General features: G+C 35.5%; 1 protein-coding gene and 1 non-coding gene across 2 annotated transcripts in view; both read right to left on the bottom strand.

Annotated features, from left to right (window-relative positions):
• Nucleotides 1-5,997: 5,997 nt before the first annotated feature.
• LOC127122124 (uncharacterized) overlaps nucleotides 5,998-20,513 on the bottom strand; it is a 47,131-nt gene continuing 32,615 nt past the window's right edge. Inside the window, exons 2-6 of the mRNA XM_051052515.1 lie at nucleotides 7,159-7,248; nucleotides 6,915-7,078; nucleotides 6,601-6,839; nucleotides 6,390-6,507; nucleotides 5,998-6,126 (exon numbers count right to left, since the gene is read on the bottom strand). Coding sequence (XP_050908472.1) covers nucleotides 5,998-6,126; nucleotides 6,390-6,507; nucleotides 6,601-6,839; nucleotides 6,915-7,078; nucleotides 7,159-7,248 — 740 coding nt within the window. The remainder of the gene's footprint in view (nucleotides 6,127-6,389; nucleotides 6,508-6,600; nucleotides 6,840-6,914; nucleotides 7,079-7,158; nucleotides 7,249-20,513) is intronic.
• On the bottom strand, nucleotides 12,963-13,036 carry TRNAI-AAU (transfer RNA isoleucine (anticodon AAU)). The gene has a single exon. It is a non-coding gene; the product is annotated as a tRNA-Ile (tRNA).

Genomic DNA, 20,513 nt, shown 5'->3' with positions numbered 1-20,513 from the left:
TAACTTTAATAGCTATAAACTTAATTGTGCAAAGAGAATATCATATACTAAAATTTTGACAAAGTCACCTAATTGACGAAACTATTACGCTTTAGCAAGATTAAATAGTTTTATAATGTGCTTATGGTATTTTCTCTGCTTAATAATCTTAATGAAAAGTCATCACTCAAATGAGAGTTATTGATTTAGAAGCACTAGAATTTAAGCAAAGATAATATGACAAAATTTATCTCATCTTAAATAAAACCTCTAATGTCTCTGGATTGCAAAACTTTAAGATCATAGAACTGTGTAATTTGGAGTGTACTCACTTTTAAACTTGAGTCTCACTTTAAATATACTAAATTGTGAGGAAATTTTAGTTTCTCCATAATTATTTAAGGTCTAGATCCAAAAACATAATGTTCATATTTTATTTCTAAAAGTCAGAACTTTTGAGAATCAAAATCTAACATATTTTGTAGATATATAAACTATATTAGTTTATAGAGAACAAAAAATGTACTCACCAAAATACCAAATTGACAATTAATATTGATAAACAATAGATTTTTATCATCGTCACATGTTTACCTTATATGTGTAATCAAATAAACACTTGAAAGATTTATACTCATGCAACATTATTACTGATATGTCATTAAATTAATATATAGACATTCATCTTTACTTATAAATTAAAAGACTCAAACAAGATACCAAACACACCATTAATTCTCAATCTTTGATTGCAAAAATTAACTGTAAACGGTATTCTTACGCAATGATCAAACATTAGTAATAAGTAAAGTCAGATAATAGACATATTTGACACCAATCATTACCCACATGGATAAAATTAATAATTACTACATATTTACCATCACATGTATGCAATTGTTCGGTCAAACTATGTCTTCCTTTTGACTGACTATAACAGTTCACATGAATAATGATACACCACATCTTTTGTAAATTTGACACCAATCATTACCCACAGGGATAAAATTAATAATTACTACATATTTATCATCACATGTATGCAATTGTTCGGTCAAACTATGTCTTCCTTTTGACTGACTATAACAGTTCGCATGAATAATGATACACCACATCTTTTGTAAATTTGATTGAACCAAATTTACATAACAGAGGTTACTTTTGCAACTTATTGTATTAATCAACTCAATCAAAGTTACTAGACATTTTAATAAATTAAATGGAAAGAGCCTTAAATTTATAAGGCATTAGTTATAATTATTTAACATGCTCTCAATAATAATAATAATAATAATAATAATTATTATTATTATTATTATTATTATTGACAATCCTTAGTGCGAAAACAAATTCACAATAAAACATAAATTTTATGGATTTATACAAATTGCATGATAAAAAATAATATTATTGCATAAAACTTAATAATAATAAACTCAAGTAACATAATCATGCTTATAATTTCAAATCATATAAATATTAAATATTTATATATCTAAAATAAATGTCAAACAAATTCACATATACACTAAATAATTCTTTAAATAAATTACTTTAAAATCAACAAAATAAGTTCTAAAAATCCAAAGTATCCATAATTTAAAGAATCAAATCTTTAATTTTACCTTATGATTTTGAGAGAGATTCAAAATATTCAAAAAAAATCCATAAATAATATATAATAACTAAATATATATTAAATAAATCAGTATTTATTAGAAATCCACCAAAACCCATGGAGAATTTCAATCAATCTTAATGAACAAGATTGTTATCACCCACACAATAGTAATGAAAAGAGAAGAACAATGGAGAAATAAAGAAAGTAAAGAACGATGAAGGAGAAGAGTAATAAAATTTTGCAGAGTTTCTCTCTGCCCACAAACTGTGGAAATCTTCTTATTCACTTTCCAATTGCAAAATACTGTGAATACAATGTTATCAATACTTTATTCACTTCATTACAAAAATAAGGGTTACTCCCTCTATTTATAGATTTTAGGTTAACTTGGACCTCAAGTCAAAGCCCAAAACTATAAAAGCCCAAAATAACTAACACTACTAAACTAGGTCTAAGTCGAAATCCTGTGCAAAGCAACATGCTTCGACACTTCGACACACTAACACAACTCAACACATTAGATGGTTCGACACTTCCTTGTTCCTGTTGAGCAACCTGCTTATACACAAGGAATTACGATTCAACACACAACCTAATTCATTGTGTCTAAGCTATCTACATTTATCATAACTCTTAGTCTTCTGAGCACTTCGACCTGCACTCCCTTCGTCATGATGTCTGCAATCTGATTCTTAATTCTGCAGTGTTCCACATTCATCTTCCCATCTGCTACCCGCTCTCGAAGATAATGGAATCTCATCTTGATGTGCTTGCTTCGACCATGTGCTATCGGACTCTTCGCCAGATTGGTAGATGACATGCTGTCGATCTTCATGGTAATTTCTCCATGATTCTTCGTTGCTATCTCTTCGACCAGATTCACCATCCACGTTGCCTGACATGCACAAAGAGAAGCATCTATGTATTCTTCTTCGCACGATGATAATGCCATTACTGGCTCTTTTCTCGAACTCCAAGCAATTGGTGCACCACCTAATATAAACACATAGCCCAATGTAGATTTTTGATCCTCATCATCACTACATCAACTTGAGTCAGTGTATCCCACTAGTTTGAATTCTTTTCCTTCATCATCTGCAGGAAACAAAATGCCATAGTCGAGAGTTCCTTTCAGATACCTTAGTATCCTCTTCACCACTGCTAGATTTGATACCTTTGGCTTCTGCATGAACCTACTCACCATACCTACACTATATGCTAAGTCATGCCTTGAATGACAAAAGTATCAAAGTGACCCAATAAGTCTTCTGTATTGGGTTGGATTGACATCATCTGAATCTGAATCTTTCGATAGTTGTAATCTGGGCTCAACTGGAGTCGAAGTTGGGTTGTAATCTTGCATCTCAAATCTCTTAAGTATTTCACCTGCATATCTTCTTTGATGCGTCATCAAACCTCTACCATTCTTGTAGAAGTCGACGCCAAGGAAATATGAAATGTCACCCAGATCTGACATTTTGAATTCCTTGTTGAGATCACCTTTGAAGTCTTCAATCTCCTTCTTGCAGCTACCTGTTATCAACAGGTCATCGATATAGAGACATAGTATAAGCAATTCACTCGTACTTCTTCTTAGATATACTCCATGTTCATATTTGCACTTCACAAATTCCTTCTCCCTTAGAAATCCATCTATCTTCTTGTTCTAAGATCTTGGAGCTTGTTTAAGTTCGTACAAGGCTTTATGCAGCCTGTACACCTTTCTTTCTTTGCCATGTTTCACAAATCCAGCTAGTTGTGCAACATAAACTTCTTCTTCTAAAGGGCCATTCAGGAATGCACATTTCACATCCATCTGACACATTTTCCAGTTGTTCATGTTTGCTAGACCAACAACCAACCTGATTACTTCGATCCTAGCAACAGGTGCAAAAACTTCGTCAAAGTCGATTCCTTCTTTTTGAAGAAATCCTTTCGCCACAAGTCTCGCCTTGTGTCGAGTCACTTCTCCTTTGATATTCAAATTCACCTTGTATACCCACTTCATATCAATTTCTTTCTTGTCTTGGGGCAATTCAACAAGTGACCAAGTGTTGTTGACTTTGATTGACTTCAGCTCTTCGTCCATTGCTTTCATCCACTTAGAATCTTTCAATGTCTCAGCTGCATTGACTGGTTTGACATCTGTGTAGAAAGCATAATGTACTAGCCCACCTTATTCATTGACCACATCATCTGATGTAATCACACATTCTTGTAACCTTGGAGGCATGTGTATTATTCTTTGAGGTCTGCCTGGGCATGCTTCACCTCTGACTTCTTCCTCTCGAACTTTTCTTTCGACTTCACTAGATGGTTCATCATAAAAGATTCTCACTGAATATTTCTTGACATTCTCAGTCCAATCCCACTCCTTAAGCTCATCTATGATCATGTCCCTACTGATCACTACTTGCTTATTCACTGGGTCGAACAACTTGTATCCTTCAGTCGAATGATATCCTATCAGGATCATCTGACTCGACTTGTCATCAAGTTTTCTTCTCAACTGATCTAGCACATGTCTATGTGCTATAGATACAAACACCATTAGATGACTCAAGCTAGGCTTGACACCATACCAACATTTTTCTAGCGTGATTCCTTCTAGCTTCTTCGTTGGACATCTGTTCAGGATATATGTCACAATCGACATAGCTTCTCTCCCTAATTATTTGGGTAGATGCTTGCCTTTCAACATACTTCTGACCATATTCATGATGGTTCTATTCTTTTTTTCTACGACTCCATTCTGTTATGGAGTGCAGGGTGGCACCACCTCATGCACAATCCCTTCTTTCACACATAATGCATCGAAATCTTTCAACACATATTCTTCACCACCATCAGTCCTCAAAATCTTGATCTTTCGACCACTCTGTTTTTCGACCATAGAATTAAACTTGGCAAATACCTCGATCACTTCACTTTTCTTCTTGATCAGGTAAGACCACAGTTTTCAATTGAAATCATCTATGAATGTAACAAAGTATTTGTTACCTCCAATCGAATCCACCTGGAGAGGACCACATACATCAGAGTATATGACTTCAAGAATTGCCTTCGACCTGCTTCCTGCATCCTTACTGAAGTTGTTCTTATGTTGCTTTGCCTGCACACATTCTTCACAGACTTCGTTTGTAATATCGATTTTTGGTAATCCTAAAATGATATTTCTTCTCTTCAAATCTCTAATGTCTTTCACTACGCCAAATAAGGGAAAAGAGGGCGATTTTTTTGGCCTATAACAGCGCTTTAAAGCGCCCTCTAATCTGGCGCTGACATAGGTAAAGACAGCGCTTTTTTTTTCTGGTGAAAGCGCTCTCTAAAGTGGCTCTTTAAGCCCTTTAAGGGCCACTTTAGAGGGTGCTTTTTAAAGAAAGCGCCCTCTAAAGTGGAAACTTTTAAGGGTTTAGAGGGCACTTTTACTGGAAAGCGCCCTCTAAAGTGGAAACTTTTAAGGGTTTAGAGGGCGCTTTTACTGGAAAGCGCCCTCTAAAGTGGAAATTTAAAGGGTTTAGAGGGCGCTTATTTTGGAAAGCGCCCTCTAAAGTGGGTGGTTATTTAATTTTTTTTTTTTTAAAAAGCGCTATATTTTTTTATTTATTTTAGACAACCTGTATATTGAAGCAGTACACCTAAAACTGTATAATTTGAAGCCCTTTTTCACATATTGCATTCAACAAGCCTTATATACAACAATCCATACATATACAACAATCCACTGATATATAATCGTTTAACTTCTAAAGATTCTAAATATACAACCAATTCATAACTTAAAAAGAAATAAAACTAAGTAGCAAAAGCATCTCTGAGATGTATGTTTTTTTTGCTAGCCGCAGTCTTCTGAGCAACAACCTCTTTTTGTTCAATATCAATAGCATGAACCTAAAATATCATAAAATTAGTTAGGTGAAGTATAAGATCAAGAATTAACATTTTCTATGCATAAATATCATATAATTGTGTTTATACCTTTTTTTTTATGCAACTGACTCGATTTGCTGTAATAAAAGCCATTTTACCTGTAATTAATAAAGAAAACAATTAAAATCATTTGACCTGTATCTTTTTCACTAAGTTCTCTTTCTTTTCTTGGTTGGAATATGTTCTACATGTCTCTTAACAACACGGACGGTTGGATTGATCCAAATATCCTCATTATGATCATTTCTAATATATGAATCATTTGATATAATATTCCTTCAGACAAACTTATAAATATACATCCTGCAGTAATTTCATAGCAAGGAGAAATATATATAACGAGATAACAACTATGGCAACAACCACTGTGACTCATTCTTATTGTCAGCAGCAACAGTAAGAACAAATCATATACATAAGTTTATTGAATGAAATCTCCCTAAGAGATGTTGTATTTCTGTGTCTGGTTATTTACCGCAAAGGCGATAACATAGTTCTTCAGCCTGCTCGTCAGGGTTACGATTTGACAGAGAAAAAATGCCACTTCTTCCATTGTTCAAACATGTCACGTTAAGTTTGTTTCCGATCTGGTAATCCTGCAGCATTACATCACAAAAATGTTAGCATCAGTAACATTTCAAGTTTCATTGTTGAACTTTTCAAGCATTAAATCATCATAAGAAAATTTGTTTGGAAAATAAATTAACCATATATGCAGAATCGAAACTGGTTCTCTTAATATGTGTCAACAGAACTAAAGATTAGTTATATCAGTTGTAATCACTTTTATGCCGGTGCTTCATAGAAGCTGCATAGATCAAGCAAATACATAAGGAAGTAGCATAACAACATCACTCACCTCACAAGAAATGTAGCCTGGTTTACAGCTCGGAGGGGCACAGGTTATATAATGGCACCAAGAGCAGTAATCATTCAAGTCCACCCCTTTAAAGAACAAGACGCCGCCGCCGACCAATCTGTAAACAACCACTTTCACATTGGAGACACTAGTACATAACAATGTAATTCACCTAACAATAACAACAACAAAAAAAGGAGAGAGACACTACCCAACACCAAGTAGCACAAAAGAGATAATCCGAAGCGCATATTGATAAGATTCTTGCTTCTGGAAAGTATTAGACTTGTTTAGATTAAGCCAATGATGCTGACGGCGAGTCAAAATGACAAATCCAAGAAGAAATCCTGATGTAAACCCTCCAATGTTACTAAAATTACTTCCAAATGGAAAAGTTCCAAGAGCTAAGTCCAAAACAATGATCACAACAAGAATCAACATCTCATCAAACTGCAAAACAATAACAAAAATATATCTATTAGACACCATCATTGAGCTTAATAACTTATAAACCTATTTATTTACCTTATGAGTATGCATTTTCCAATTTGTTAAAAGCTCTGATAGCATCACTCCTAGTAAGCCGAATATTGCACCAGATGCACCAACGTAGATGATTGAATGGAGGAATAAAGCACACAACAAATTTCCTCCCAAACCCGATATCACATACACCAATCCAATTCGAACTAAAAAAACCAAGTAAAACAGTTATCATATTCAAAATTGGCACATAGAAGAAACCAGCCGCCAATAACCAGAACCTTACCAAAACCAAATTTCTTCTCAAGAGGAATTCCAATGATTAAAAGAAGCAATCTGTTAAGAACCAAATCGATAACCCCGGACATGCATGTATCTTATCATAGCTCATGCCAATAGAGCACAACATCTTTTTGGTCTCATATATTCGATTGGGAAGAACATTATCCTCAGGAAGCATATCTTTCAAAAGGGCTAATAACTCTGTGAAACTTTTATCCGACCATCAATTGCCCGCCTTTAAGTTGTACAACTTTAATACCGCAGACAATCTTGTGAATTTAGTGCAACCATCATACAAAGGTTTCTCTGCATCACTTACCAACCTCTTAAACATTTCGGGACAATCCTTAAGATCTCCTTCAAGTGCTTCTGCAATCTCTTCAACTCGATCACAATCGTATGTATCTGCGCCACTATAGTTTGAGGCATAGGTCGTACTATCCCCCGGTTCAACATTCTCGTTACTTTTCTCACCATGCAAATTCCAACATGTATAACTTCGATCAATTCCATGCCTCATTAGATGCGATGTCAACTGAACTACGTTAACCCGTTTCCCATAACAACAACCCAAGCAAGGACATATCATTCTACTGGGGTCTTCGGCGTGCGCAACGGCAAACTTAACGAATTCTGATACCCCATTCTCGTACTCTCTCGACAATTGATTGGAAGACATCCATGTATTATCCATTACTAATTAGAATAAACAAAAAACAATTTCAGAAGAGAAACCAAAAATGGGATGAGACAAAACAATTTCGCTTTATTGAGTTAGTCTCTGTGCAGGGCATTCATGTCTCCAACAACAACCCAAAACCAAAACAATTTTGGTTTATTGAGTTAGTTTCTCAACATTTTCAGATATCTTTGACTTCAATAGCATGAGAATGTATGAACCATGCATTAAGCATTAGTGGTATGCACTAATTTGTAGCATAGTTATATATCATCATATAGTTTTTACAAAAGATAAACATTGACTAGAAAATATATATGTAGAATTGTATAATGGTCTAACTGAAAGCTAACAGAAGAATAGTCGACTCTAATTTACTCTATCAAATAACATCCATACCTAAACTTCTTAAGTTACTAGCTACGCTATGTATGCTAGAATAAATACACTCATAAGCTGCATAGTGTACCTTTGATTGGTAGAAGGTGTTTTAGATATTGCTGCCTCCTTTTTCTACATCGAGAAACAAATGGAACAGTTGGTGAAATTTAACCCATAATGCCTAGTCTCCATTGCTAGCATTGCAACACAATAATTATTGTTGAGAATACTCAATAAATGTATGAACCAAGAAAAATGAAACCAAAAATGAACAATAGCGAACGTCAGAAGAGAAACCAAGTAATATGAAGATTAGAAAAATACCTATGGTGTCAAAATCGAACAGCTAACAACGAATTAATATAAGGAGGAAACGTCGTAGATCTAACAGAGGTGGAAGGAGAACGCCTTAGAAGTAGCGAAAATCGTAGCAGTGAGAACCCTAACGTGAAAAAGAACGAAAATAACAGAGAGTGAAATAACAAAACGCGCAGTATGTTATAATTTTAATGTTTACTAAAGGGGACCTTAGAGGGCGCTTGTGGAAAAAAAGCGCCCTCTAAAGGGGGCCTAAGAGGGCGCTTATGAAAGCGCTCTCTAAGGCTTTCCAAAAGCGCTTTATAAACTGGAAATGCACATGGACTTATAGAGCGCTTTTTTAAAAGCGCCCTCTAAGGGTAACCTTAGAGGGCGCTTTCTAAAAAGCGCCCTGTATTGTTGTCCCTCTATCTCCTTCTTATTTTTTCGCTTCACCTTAGAGGGCGCTTTATTACAAAAGTGCCCTCTAAAGTGCGCTGTCTATTCCAGTTGTTCGCTCCTTATTTTTTCGCTTCACTTTAGAGTGCGCTTTTGTAATAAAGCGCCCTCTAAGGTGCGCTGTCTATTCCAGTTTTTGGCGTAGTGTTTGAAATTGAGATGGCAAAGTCTATAATGCCATATCCATTCATCTCTACTGGCTGTTGTTGCAAGGCACTTATGCTCCATCACATTTAGTTCAATCTTGAAGGTTCTATTCTGATACATTGGACCTTCAAGAGCAACCTTCCATTTGAGTCGAGAATTCTCATTATCTTATCTTTGATCGACACCTTGTATCTCTTTTCGACTAACTTTCCTATGCTGAGCAAATTTCTCTTCATGCCTGGTATGTACAACACATTTGAAATTACTGACCTCTTGCCATCTTTCCTTATAATCAGAACATCACCAACATCTTCAGCTACTAGAGTATTGTCATTTGTAAATTTTACCATGTTCTTCATTGAAAGCTTTATGTTGACAAACCAATCTTTCCTTCCAGACATGTATGATGAGCATCTTGAGTCCAAGTACCATTGGTTCTTGAATCTCTCTTCATCTCTTGTTGTAACCATCAACAACGTCTCTTCTTCTTCTTCATGTTTCGCCAACTTTGCATAAGTTTCTTGATTCTTCTGCTTTTCTAGACAATCACTAGAATAATGACCATACTTCTGACAATTGTAACACTGAATATGACTCTTATCTGGCTTTTGACCACCACCCTTTCCTCTACCTGCAATACCACCTCTTTGATTTTCTTGGTTTCAGGGTTTTCTCTTATTCAACCGGTTTCCTTCTTGCTGATTTCGACCAGTCGAATTGTTGTAGCCTCCTCTGCCTTTGTTGCCATTCCAACTTCCTTTTCCTTTCCTTTCTTTTGCTGATTGCGCCTTCAAAGCCATACCACTCTTTGACTTTCCTGCAGCTCTTTCAGCCATTCTTTGTTCATGAGATTCAAGCGTCCCTTGAAGCTATTCCTTTGTCAATTTTGACAAATCTTTCGACTCTTCTATGGATACTACCACGTGGTCGAACTTTGGAGCCAACGATGTAACACCCTTCTAAAACACCCCAAATATCTAATTAAAATAACAATAACAAATATATATCAGAGTAATTATGCACCAAGGGTGTCACACAACATTTCACACCATAATAACTGTCATGCTCTTTTATTAACTCAAAACATAAAACATTTGCACAATACGCAGCGGATAGAGATCAAATCGATCATTCAAAACATGCAACATACTACATGTAAACTGGTTCAACAATCATCAACAACAATATTAAAATGTTCCCTCCCGATGTTACATCTATCAGAGCATGACCCACTTAGGAGACTACACTAGACTCCAAGCATTAGCTTCTACTCAACTCATTGCTCGTTACCTGAAAAATAGTTGTAAGGGTGAGTTCCTCAATCGATATAATAAGCATTATAAATCATCATGTAATGCTAAGTAAATGCACACATTTCATCACCCTAATCGTAACATACATTCAGTAACGGCACATCAACTCAAATATCATACTTAATATCAACACAATTCCACTCCTCAATTAAATTAAATATCCATACAACAAGCCAACAAGAATGCAACTCTAATGAGACTCGACTCGTCATGCATGTGGTACCATTCGGAGTAAAACTCCCAACTTAAAATCATTGCCATTTTATTGGGCATCAAGGCATAAGCCTTCAACTTTCAACTTAAAATTTGCCAATCCAGGCCAACGTGGTGTGAGCAAAGCTCCGACTTAATGCATATGAATGTACATGGCATACACGACTTTAAACTGTCGACAACATAATAATAATAGCAATACAACAATGTTTTCAACAAAATCAACTTATAATCAACTTTGGCTCGCCAAGCCTACAACTCAGTATTTTCAACAACTTTAACACAACTGATCAACATATTTGTATCAACACTTCATAACATAAACTCAACAAAATTACTCATCAAAATTAACGATAATAGGCCAATCACTAATTATGTTCACAACATTAAAATATCAATTTTTCCAATTTCCAACAGTGTTAACCGGTTAACGCCCTGGGTTAACCGGTTAACGCAGACAAAACAGCAGTTCCTGCGCTAACATAAGGCAGAATGCAGAGTTCTCCGCATTTTCCGCCGTTGGAGGACTTCCGGACCTCTGATTCAATTTCCGTAAAAAGCTATACGTTCGGGGGAACACGACTCACACAATTACGGACTCAATTACGGCTTTAATACAACTTATTCATCACAATATTTCAGCATTCGACATCCCAATTAGGGTCACTTCAACGGTTTATCACTACCCATGACATGTTAATCTATAATACCCATTAAACGACGATAAACCCCCCTTACCTGAGATAATCCGGCAATCTCTAAGCTTCGAGCTTTTCCGTTCTTCGACCTTTGCTCTCTAGCTCTTCCTCTTTGCCCTTTCTCCACTTTTCACCTTTCAGCCGCTTCTCTGTTTCACGTGAAAACTCTTTACCAACCAATGGAAACCCTTTTTCTTTTCTTATTCCAACTTATATATTTTCCACTAATTATTATTCCAAATAATAATAATAATAATAATCCAATAATTCAATTTATTTAATTAAATTAATAAATATATTATTAACTTAATTTAAATAATTCTCTTATTTTATTCGGGGTGTTACAAACGACCCCAAGATCTTTCCAACAATACATCTTGATGTCAACACTTCTCCACTACCTTCATTTGGTTCACCAGTTTCATAACCTTGGTGAAGAAATCAGTTATGCTTTCATTGCCTTCCATCTGAAGCAATTCATACATCCTTTTGTGAGTTTGTAACCTCACCTCTTTCACCTTCTCTACGCCTCCAAACGATTTCTCCAGAATTTCCCATGGTTCTTTCGCTGGCTCTGCATCACTAACCTTTTCAAAGTTATCTGCATCAACATATTAATGGATTATAAAGAAAGCTTTATAATCTTTCTTCTTCAGTTCTTTATGTGCAGCCTTTCCTTAATCAGTTATGCTTTCATTGCCTTCCATCTGAAGCAATTCATACATCCTTTTGTGAGTTTGTAACCTCACCTCTTTCACCTTCTCTACGCCTCCAAACGATTTCTCCAGAATTTCCCATGGTTCTTTCGCTGGCTCTGCATCACTAACCTTTTCAAAGTTATCTGCATCAACATATTAATGGATTATAAAGAAAGCTTTATAATCTTTCTTCTTCAGTTCTTTATGTGCAGCCTTTTCTTGATCTGTCAGACTATATAATAGAAAAGATACGATATTAGTAAGAATGATATTGTATGAGGTATATTCAATGCCAAATGCAAAGACGTATAATAGATCGATATGAAGATCATCGGGCGTCCCGTAATAAACCCAGTTGTTGCTGCTATTTCCGTATCGGACCCTTCTTTTTCCATAACCCGAGCTCGAATAAGCAAGACATAAAATCAAATAGAATGAGTCAATATTATTAAGAATTTGAAAAATCAAATATTAATTAAGAGAATGTTTTAAAAACAGTATTAAATAAATCTGATCATTTTAATAATTTAAGCTTAGGTCCAGATGTTTTTGAAAATTAAAGATTAATTGTCATTTTTTAATTAATTATTGTAATAGTAATTAAGAAAATATTTAAAAAAGAATATAAAATAAATATAGTAATATGTTTATGTTATAGAAATTATGAGTGGTTATGTATTTTTTAGGAGGAACAAATCAGTTGTAAAATGCTTATAAAAAAAAAAGTTAATGAATTGTGAAATAAATAGATTTATAATTTTAGAAATGGAAATTGAACACCAACGTTTTAATCCATTCACTTGAGCAGGGTTAAAAGAATGTGACTCACTCATTAAATAAGCAACGCGTGCGTGTATTATTTCGGTGGAAAGAGGAAGTCAACAGATGCAAAGAGTAAAAAATAACACGCGAAAATTGAAAACTGGCCCATGCAGGTCTCGAACCTGCGACCTTCACGTTATTAGCACAACGCTCTAACCAACTGAGCTAATGGGCCGTTTGTTTAAGTCTTGTTTTTCCATTTATTTCTATTAAACACCTCAGTTTACTACATCGCACATGTTAAATCTCTATTGCTTTCCTGCATTGGTAGCTTGTTTCTTTTTTCATTAAATAAGTCCAAATTCATTCAACTTCTCAATCTTTAATTCTTTCTTTTTCTTTAAATCTGCTAATCACATATTCATAGTAAAAAGTTGGTAAATTCCAATTCACTTTGTGTACTTATAAATATATAACAGGAATCTCCATTCTACCTATCATTTTAATAAAAGTTGCAAAATCACCAAAATGTTTTCAATTTATGTTTAAAATAATTCATTTTTTATATAAAATATTTGAAATATATTTTTATTAAAAATTTAAATTATATTATGCTTAAAACAATTGATTCCATAATTTTAAAATTTTACCATAATTTAATGCTTTGAGATTAGGAAGACAACATACCGAATTTGGGACAGATTTTACCTTCTCGAACAATTTCTTTTCTTCGACAGAGATGAAGAATTAACATTCAAACTTGTCTCAAACGGATTCGGGTTGAGTTCGGCATCCCCATTACGCCACCTGTCATACCCCAATTTTGTCCGGCCATTTGTGGTTTACCCATAAGATCTCTTTGTTTCAAAAGCCCATTTGCATAAATGTGTCCATAATTTAAAATGTGGTTTGAACCTTTTTACACTACTAATTCAAAATGCATTTGATTATTAGTAAGGTATTAAGAGCCATGGATGTTTTTATGATCACTCATCATTAAACCTATTTGCACGTCTCAAGTACATATGCCAAATCTTTAAACCATTCATAAAAATCCTTAAGCTAAGTGAGTATGTTGGTTTAGGATTAAGATATTGCGTGCATGGGTATTTAATTAGTTTTCTATGATCAAAGTTTGAAAGTGCAACATTTTGTGATATGTTTTTATTTTAGGCCTTTTTGGCATATTTTATTTTCGATAATATTAATGTGTTTTTCGATAATATTAATGTGTTAAAATCAATCAAATTAAAAGTCCATTAAATTGCATTGTTGGGCCCAATTCATTTTTGGTTTGAATTATAATTTAAATATTCTTCTGGTTAATACAATTAAATTGCTAAGACAAAGTTTAATTTAAAAAAAAAAAAAAGAGAGACTAATTACAAAAATAATATTCCCAAATCATATTCCAAATAATGCTCCAAGTAATATTCCAATTTAATCCAAATGTTACATAATAACCCAAAAGTATCCACATAAATAACAAAAAAACTTAAATTAAAATTATGTAAATTTTGCAAATGATCCAAAGGGTTACACGTCTAACCCAATTTTTTCTTACAATTTAATATATCCTAACTAATCCAAAAATTCCTAATAATCCAAAACAATTAAATACTTGACCAAAAAGAGAAATTCCAAATTAAGTTTGTACATGTTACAAGCAATCCCTAAGTTCATAATCCAAAAGGTCTCTGTTACATCAGAAATAATTTTATTTAAAAAATTGGAATAAGCTGTAAACACGGCAGTTTGAAGCAAATTTCACAGACTCTTCCAAAAGCTCTTTTGGAAGTTCCAATTCAAAAGCAAATCTTCAGAACTTTTCCAAAAACCTGTTGAATAACAGCGCTCCTTTTTCAATCAATCAACTAGTATCTAATACCCATGATGCAGAAGTAGATAAATTAATTTCAATAACAAAAATACCTGAAGTTGAAGTCTCTACTCCATTCTTCTTATCTTCCAGGTACTTTGGGCAGTTTCTCTTCCAGTGTCCGGTCTTACCGCAATCGAAGCAGGTTCCTTCTTTTGCTATGCCTCCACTAGGCTTTAAAGCAGCAACGGTGGGTTTGGGTTTGGCAACTTCCTTGCCTTTCCCTTTATCACCCTGCTTGGTGGGCCTCTTGTTTTGTCTATTTCCATTTCCGATCATCAGAATGGACTTCCCTTTCGACTTCAGATTCTGCTCAGCAGTTCTTAACATGGCTAGCAGTTCAGGAATAGATTTGTCCATATCATTCATATTGAAATTTAGGACAAATTGACTTAATCCACCTGGCAACGATTGCAAGATTAAATCAGTCGCAAGTTCCTTTCCGAGGGGGAAACCTAATCTCTCAAGGTTTTCCACATACCCAATCATCTTGAGCACATGGGGACCTACAGGGGCTCCCTCAGCTAACTTGCCTTGAAAAAGGGCTTTTGAAACTTCAAACCTCTTATGCCTTGCTTGCTCTTGATAGAGCATTTTCAGGTGTTCGATCATATCGAACGCTGCCATGTTCTCATGTTGCTTTTGCAATTCTGAGTTCATGGTAGCTAGCATGAGACAAGCAGTTTCATTGGCATCATCAACATGCTTCTTATAAGCATCTCTTTCTGCCTTAGGTGCAGAACTAGGAGGTTCCTCTTCAGGAACAGGTTTCTCCAAGACATACAACTTTTTATCATGTTTGAGGACAATCCTCAGGTTTCGGTGCCAATCCAGAAAATTTGTCCCAGACAATTTCTCCTTGTCAAGGATTGATCGCAAGATGTTGTTAGAGGTGTTTGTTGTCATGGTAATCTACATAAGGATTAATGAAAATATAAGTATCATTGACATATTTAATTAGGCCCTTAATTAAATATGCTCCCACTATTTTACTCAAAACAAATGACCCTCATCATTTGATTCGGAAAATCCCGTTGGAAGATTTTCTAGTGGGTCGAGATCCATATTTCACTTCGTTCTAAGTCCGCGTAGGCGGATTACACAAAACTAGGTTATTTAGGTAGGAACTCCTTCCAATTGTATCTCATACAACTCTCAAAAATTTCAGTTGGGTGAATAACTCCTTATTCCAATCCATCATATGGATCATTCCCAACTCTTGCTTCTAGACATATATAATATTATTATAATTAAGTTTGACCCATCGTTTTAGCAGTTGGATATTACAATTATCCCATCGCACCTTACTAATACAGAACATGCACCTCGCGTAGGCGAAACCTACATTATCCGATACTAGTCTTGATGAGTGCTAAAACTTGGAAAGCAAACATATATAATATTATTATAATTTGTTTAGTTAAGTTTGACCCATTGTTTTAACAATTGGATATTACAATTATCCCATCGCACCTTACTAATATAGAACATGCACCTCGCGTAGGCGAAACCTACATTATCCGATACTAGTCTTGATGAGTGTTAAAACTTGGAAAGCATAAACTTAATATTTAATTTGAGGGAATTTGCAATTATTCTGATCTCACCGGCTTATTTATCATATAAATCGTCTCTCACATGCATCAACATACATTCCCATGCATCAACATACATACATACATAATGAAACAGTTATGGCCCCTAGCGCAGTTGTTCTCCCAAGCCAATGAGAGAACCTAAGCTAACCTAATAACGATCTAAACTTCCCCAAGCAAGATCTTCAAGGTTGTCCTCCTTTGGCATTGACTTTTTTGCTTTCTTCATAACATTACATTACATAAAGAAACTCGTTTTACATACGAGGGAGTGAGATGAGAAAAGAAGTTACATTGAGAGATTAAAAGAGAGGCACGACACGCAGGTCGTATTTTAAAACCCAAAAAAAATAAAGGAAGACTAAGGTCATAACCGATCACCACAAGACAATAATAAACATATTATTATTATTATCAATTTTAATTCTTTTAATCAATTAAAACCAAATTAAATCTCGACGACCGATCACATTACGCAAAGTTAGCCGAACAGGTGAATTTTGCCTTGCGTTAACCGGTTAACCAAATGCGTTAACCGGTTAACACTGTTGGAAATCTGTTCAAAATTTGCTTTCTGTCTTGCGTTAACCGGTTAACCAAATGCGTTAACCAGTTAACACTGTTTGAAAAACTTAAAATTTTATTTCGTATTGCGTTAACCGGTTAACCATATGCGTTAACCGGTTAACACTGTTTGAAAACCAGTTAGAAAGTTGTATTTCGTTTCGCGTTAACCGGTTAACCATATGCGTTAACCGGTTAACACTGTTCGAAAAAGTGTTTAGAAAGCACAACTCTTGTGCAGTCACAACCCCAATCGCATAACTCTCTGACAACACAACCCTTGTGCCATCACTAACCCTGATGCACCAATTTCAGACCGTCAAACACATCTTGATTGTTGATTCAGTATGATTGATCAACACGTCATTGCTTCACCATATTAATGTCGGATCAAGAAGCAAACGACCATTGATCGCTCAAAGGAAAACAACCATTGAGTGTTTGAATGAACGAAACAAGAACACTATATCATATATATATAATGTATTTTGCATCAAGATTACTTATATCATATATATAACTTGATCGATCTCAATTTAATCTTTGATTCATTCTGTCTTTAATCGTATTAATACAGAAAAAAAATAGTTATCAAATTCATGGTTTCGTAAGTGGCTCTGATACCACTGAAGGAGAATTGCCATCCAAGGCGCAGCGGAATTTAAAAATTTCTCCATTTAGTGATCCTTACGAATGGGCATGATCAGTGATAGAATCGTTACCTCTTGTGGCGATCACGAACGTTGAACGATGACAACGCCTCTACTCAGTCCACACGAACGGATTCCTTCAATCTCAGTGCTAGCTGCTACGAATGAAGGCTTTGAGTGAGAGAGAGAGGGAAACGGAATTCCAATTAGAGTTTCAATGCTTTTACCCAAGGGTTTTATTTATAGAACCACATGTGTGGGCTTCAAGCTAAAAAGCCCACTTAAGTGTATTTTGGCCCATATCTCATAATATGCCAAAATCACTTAAGTATTTGGTACCTTACCATATTTCGTATTCTACTTAAGTACACCGTACCTTACAATGTTCCTTAGTTACTCTATCTCTCATCAATCCGTCCTTTGTGTGTGACCTTGTAGGTTTTCGCGACGTTGGCAATTATGTTAAATCACGCATTTAACATAATAAACAGTGAGCGGTATCTAGCAACACATCACTGCTACCCAAGTCACGAAAATGTCATGTGATCTGACAAATCCTTCTGTGATAATAATTATGTGTATAATTACCCCTTTGCCCTTATGTCTATATTGAACACAAGGCATAGACCGTGTCATCCTTATCCAGTTCAATATTGGGCCCATAGACATTTATCCTGTAACGCAGGATGGGCAAATTCCATTTAGGTCACTCATGTCCCTCAACATGCTTTGTCGAGTACCCATCAACTGTCTTTATGGTTATCCAGTTACGGACAACGTTGGATCAGCAATAAAGCACTTGACTCTACATCTAGGATCCATAGTGGTTTCAGGTCGAAGAGTGGTATACACTATTATCACCATGAGAATACCTTATGACACTTTGCATAACATTCTATATAGTATTCTCATAGCGGGTCAATCCAGTATAAATATTACTCTTAATATTCATACCTATGTTTAAGACTTGATAACTCTTTATCCATGATCCATGAGATGTGATCATCAGTCTACAAACATAATAGTCTTAATGCTTTAATGTTATCCCACTTCACAATAAAGCTCGACTACGGATACTTTAAGAATAGTGTCCATATGTTTAATGTGCTCTCATGATCAAGTCACACTTGATACATTAAACGGACTATTTATTCCAGGGACTTTATTAAACAACCATAATAAAGAAAAAGCCTTTTATTATTAATAAATAATTCGATACAAGTACCAAAAGTATTGGCCTCTAGGGCTTACACCAACTATAAGAACCTCCAAAGCCTCTTTTCTTGCCTTGGCAGCCCTAATACCATTATCCAGTTCTTTACAAGTTTCCTTTAGTTGATCAATCAAGCTACCTTGAGATGCAGGCTCCTTTCTGGCAGATGTCATGACAACATCATTGACATTGCTTCCCTCAAATAGCTTGTAGTGAATGGATAGTGGAGGCTTTCTTCTGCTAGGAATGTCACTTGTATTGAGAATGCCTGGTTGCTGGCTCAAGATAATACCATAAATGATGGATGGGAAGGTAATGGGCAGCTTCACTGCATTTGTGGAGGCATGTCTGACAATTTGATCAAACATAAACCTTCTAAAGTCAAAGTTTATCCTGGTTCCAATAGCATGAATGATTCTTCAAAGACCAATGGAGATGGTTGAGATATGATTAGTAGGCACCCAGTTGGCTGAATCAATCTTGTGCAAGATGGCATATTTGACAGTTAGCTTGCCAGCTGATAGGTGATTCCTACTAGGCCATTCCTTAACTTGGCTAGCTGTAATAGTCCTACAGACTTCATTGTATGTAGTCTCTAAATCCACTCCTCCATCAATTCCTCTCCCTAGGAACTTGTTGATTATGGTTGGTGAGAACCTCACACATCTACCTCTTATAAAAACCTTGCAGAATTCTCTGCTACTCTTTTCAGAAATATCCTCAGGGATATTCACAACAAATTCTTTTACTAACCCCTCATAATATTGGGATAAACCAACAACAGTTTTCATAAGACCAGCAACCTTAATTAATTCCACGACTTCCTTCACCACAATAGCCTCTTTTCCCAGCTCTCTTTCAACAGCTACCCTCCTCTAAATGACAAACTTCCATTTGGCAGCACCATCTTCTAAATGAAAGGAGATATTGTCTAAGTGCACAGCTGCCACTTTGTCTGGAGACTTCTTAACAGCCTGCTTTTTAGCAGGGGAGATGTCTGGGACATCGTCTTCGACATCCTCTTCAGAGTCAGAACTCTCTCTTTCTTTCCTCTTCCTAACCTCAACTTTACTCCAAGATTTGGAGGGTCCTAAACCATCAACCTTTTTCTCTCTTCTTGCTGTCCTCATTTCAGCCACAGTCTTCCCTTTTCTGGTCCTCAGTTTCTTAGCTACACTTGGTTTCACAAGATGGACCAAAGTGTCATCCTCTTCCTCAGAACTTTCTTCCTCCAGATCAATAATATTCTCAGCAGTTTCATGAGACACATTTGTTGGTTTCTTGCTAGGTAAGGTTTTACCTAGAGAACATAATCCCTCAGCAGCCACTTCCTTTTCTGATCTAGATAAGTCATCATCTTTCTCAGCTTGGGGTTCCACCTCAGGAGAGGGGTCCCTTCTAGACAGAGGGGTAGAAACACCCTTGACTGCATGCCTTTCATTCAGAATCCTAGTAACTAGGTTCCTTATGGTACGATCAGTAAAGCGCATGTCATCTTTATTAGGAGATTTTTCAGGAATGTTACCTTGCTTACTTCCAGCCATGGAAGAAGGACCTGGGGCGTCACCTGGTATCACACAGAGAGGAGTAACATCCAACACATCTTCATCTAGAAACTCCATGGAGGGAGTCCTTGCATGATGAGTGGGTTTTGATCCTGAGGATGGGGGATGTTGAGACATGTTGTTGAACTTTTGAAAAAAATCTCTTTGCCCTAACAGAGGTTTTCTGAGAAGTTGGATGAAGATGGAAATGGTTGTGTTTAGGTAGCGTGTGGAAATGGCATAGATACTAGTTCCAATACTAGGTAA

Source organism: Lathyrus oleraceus, chromosome 2 (assembly GCF_024323335.1).
Source record: "Lathyrus oleraceus cultivar Zhongwan6 chromosome 2, CAAS_Psat_ZW6_1.0, whole genome shotgun sequence".
In the NCBI taxonomy this organism is placed as follows: Eukaryota; Viridiplantae; Streptophyta; class Magnoliopsida; order Fabales; family Fabaceae; genus Lathyrus; species Lathyrus oleraceus.
The sequence above is the reverse complement of the archived record's forward strand: the minus strand, read 5'-3'. Positions and strand labels throughout refer to the sequence as shown.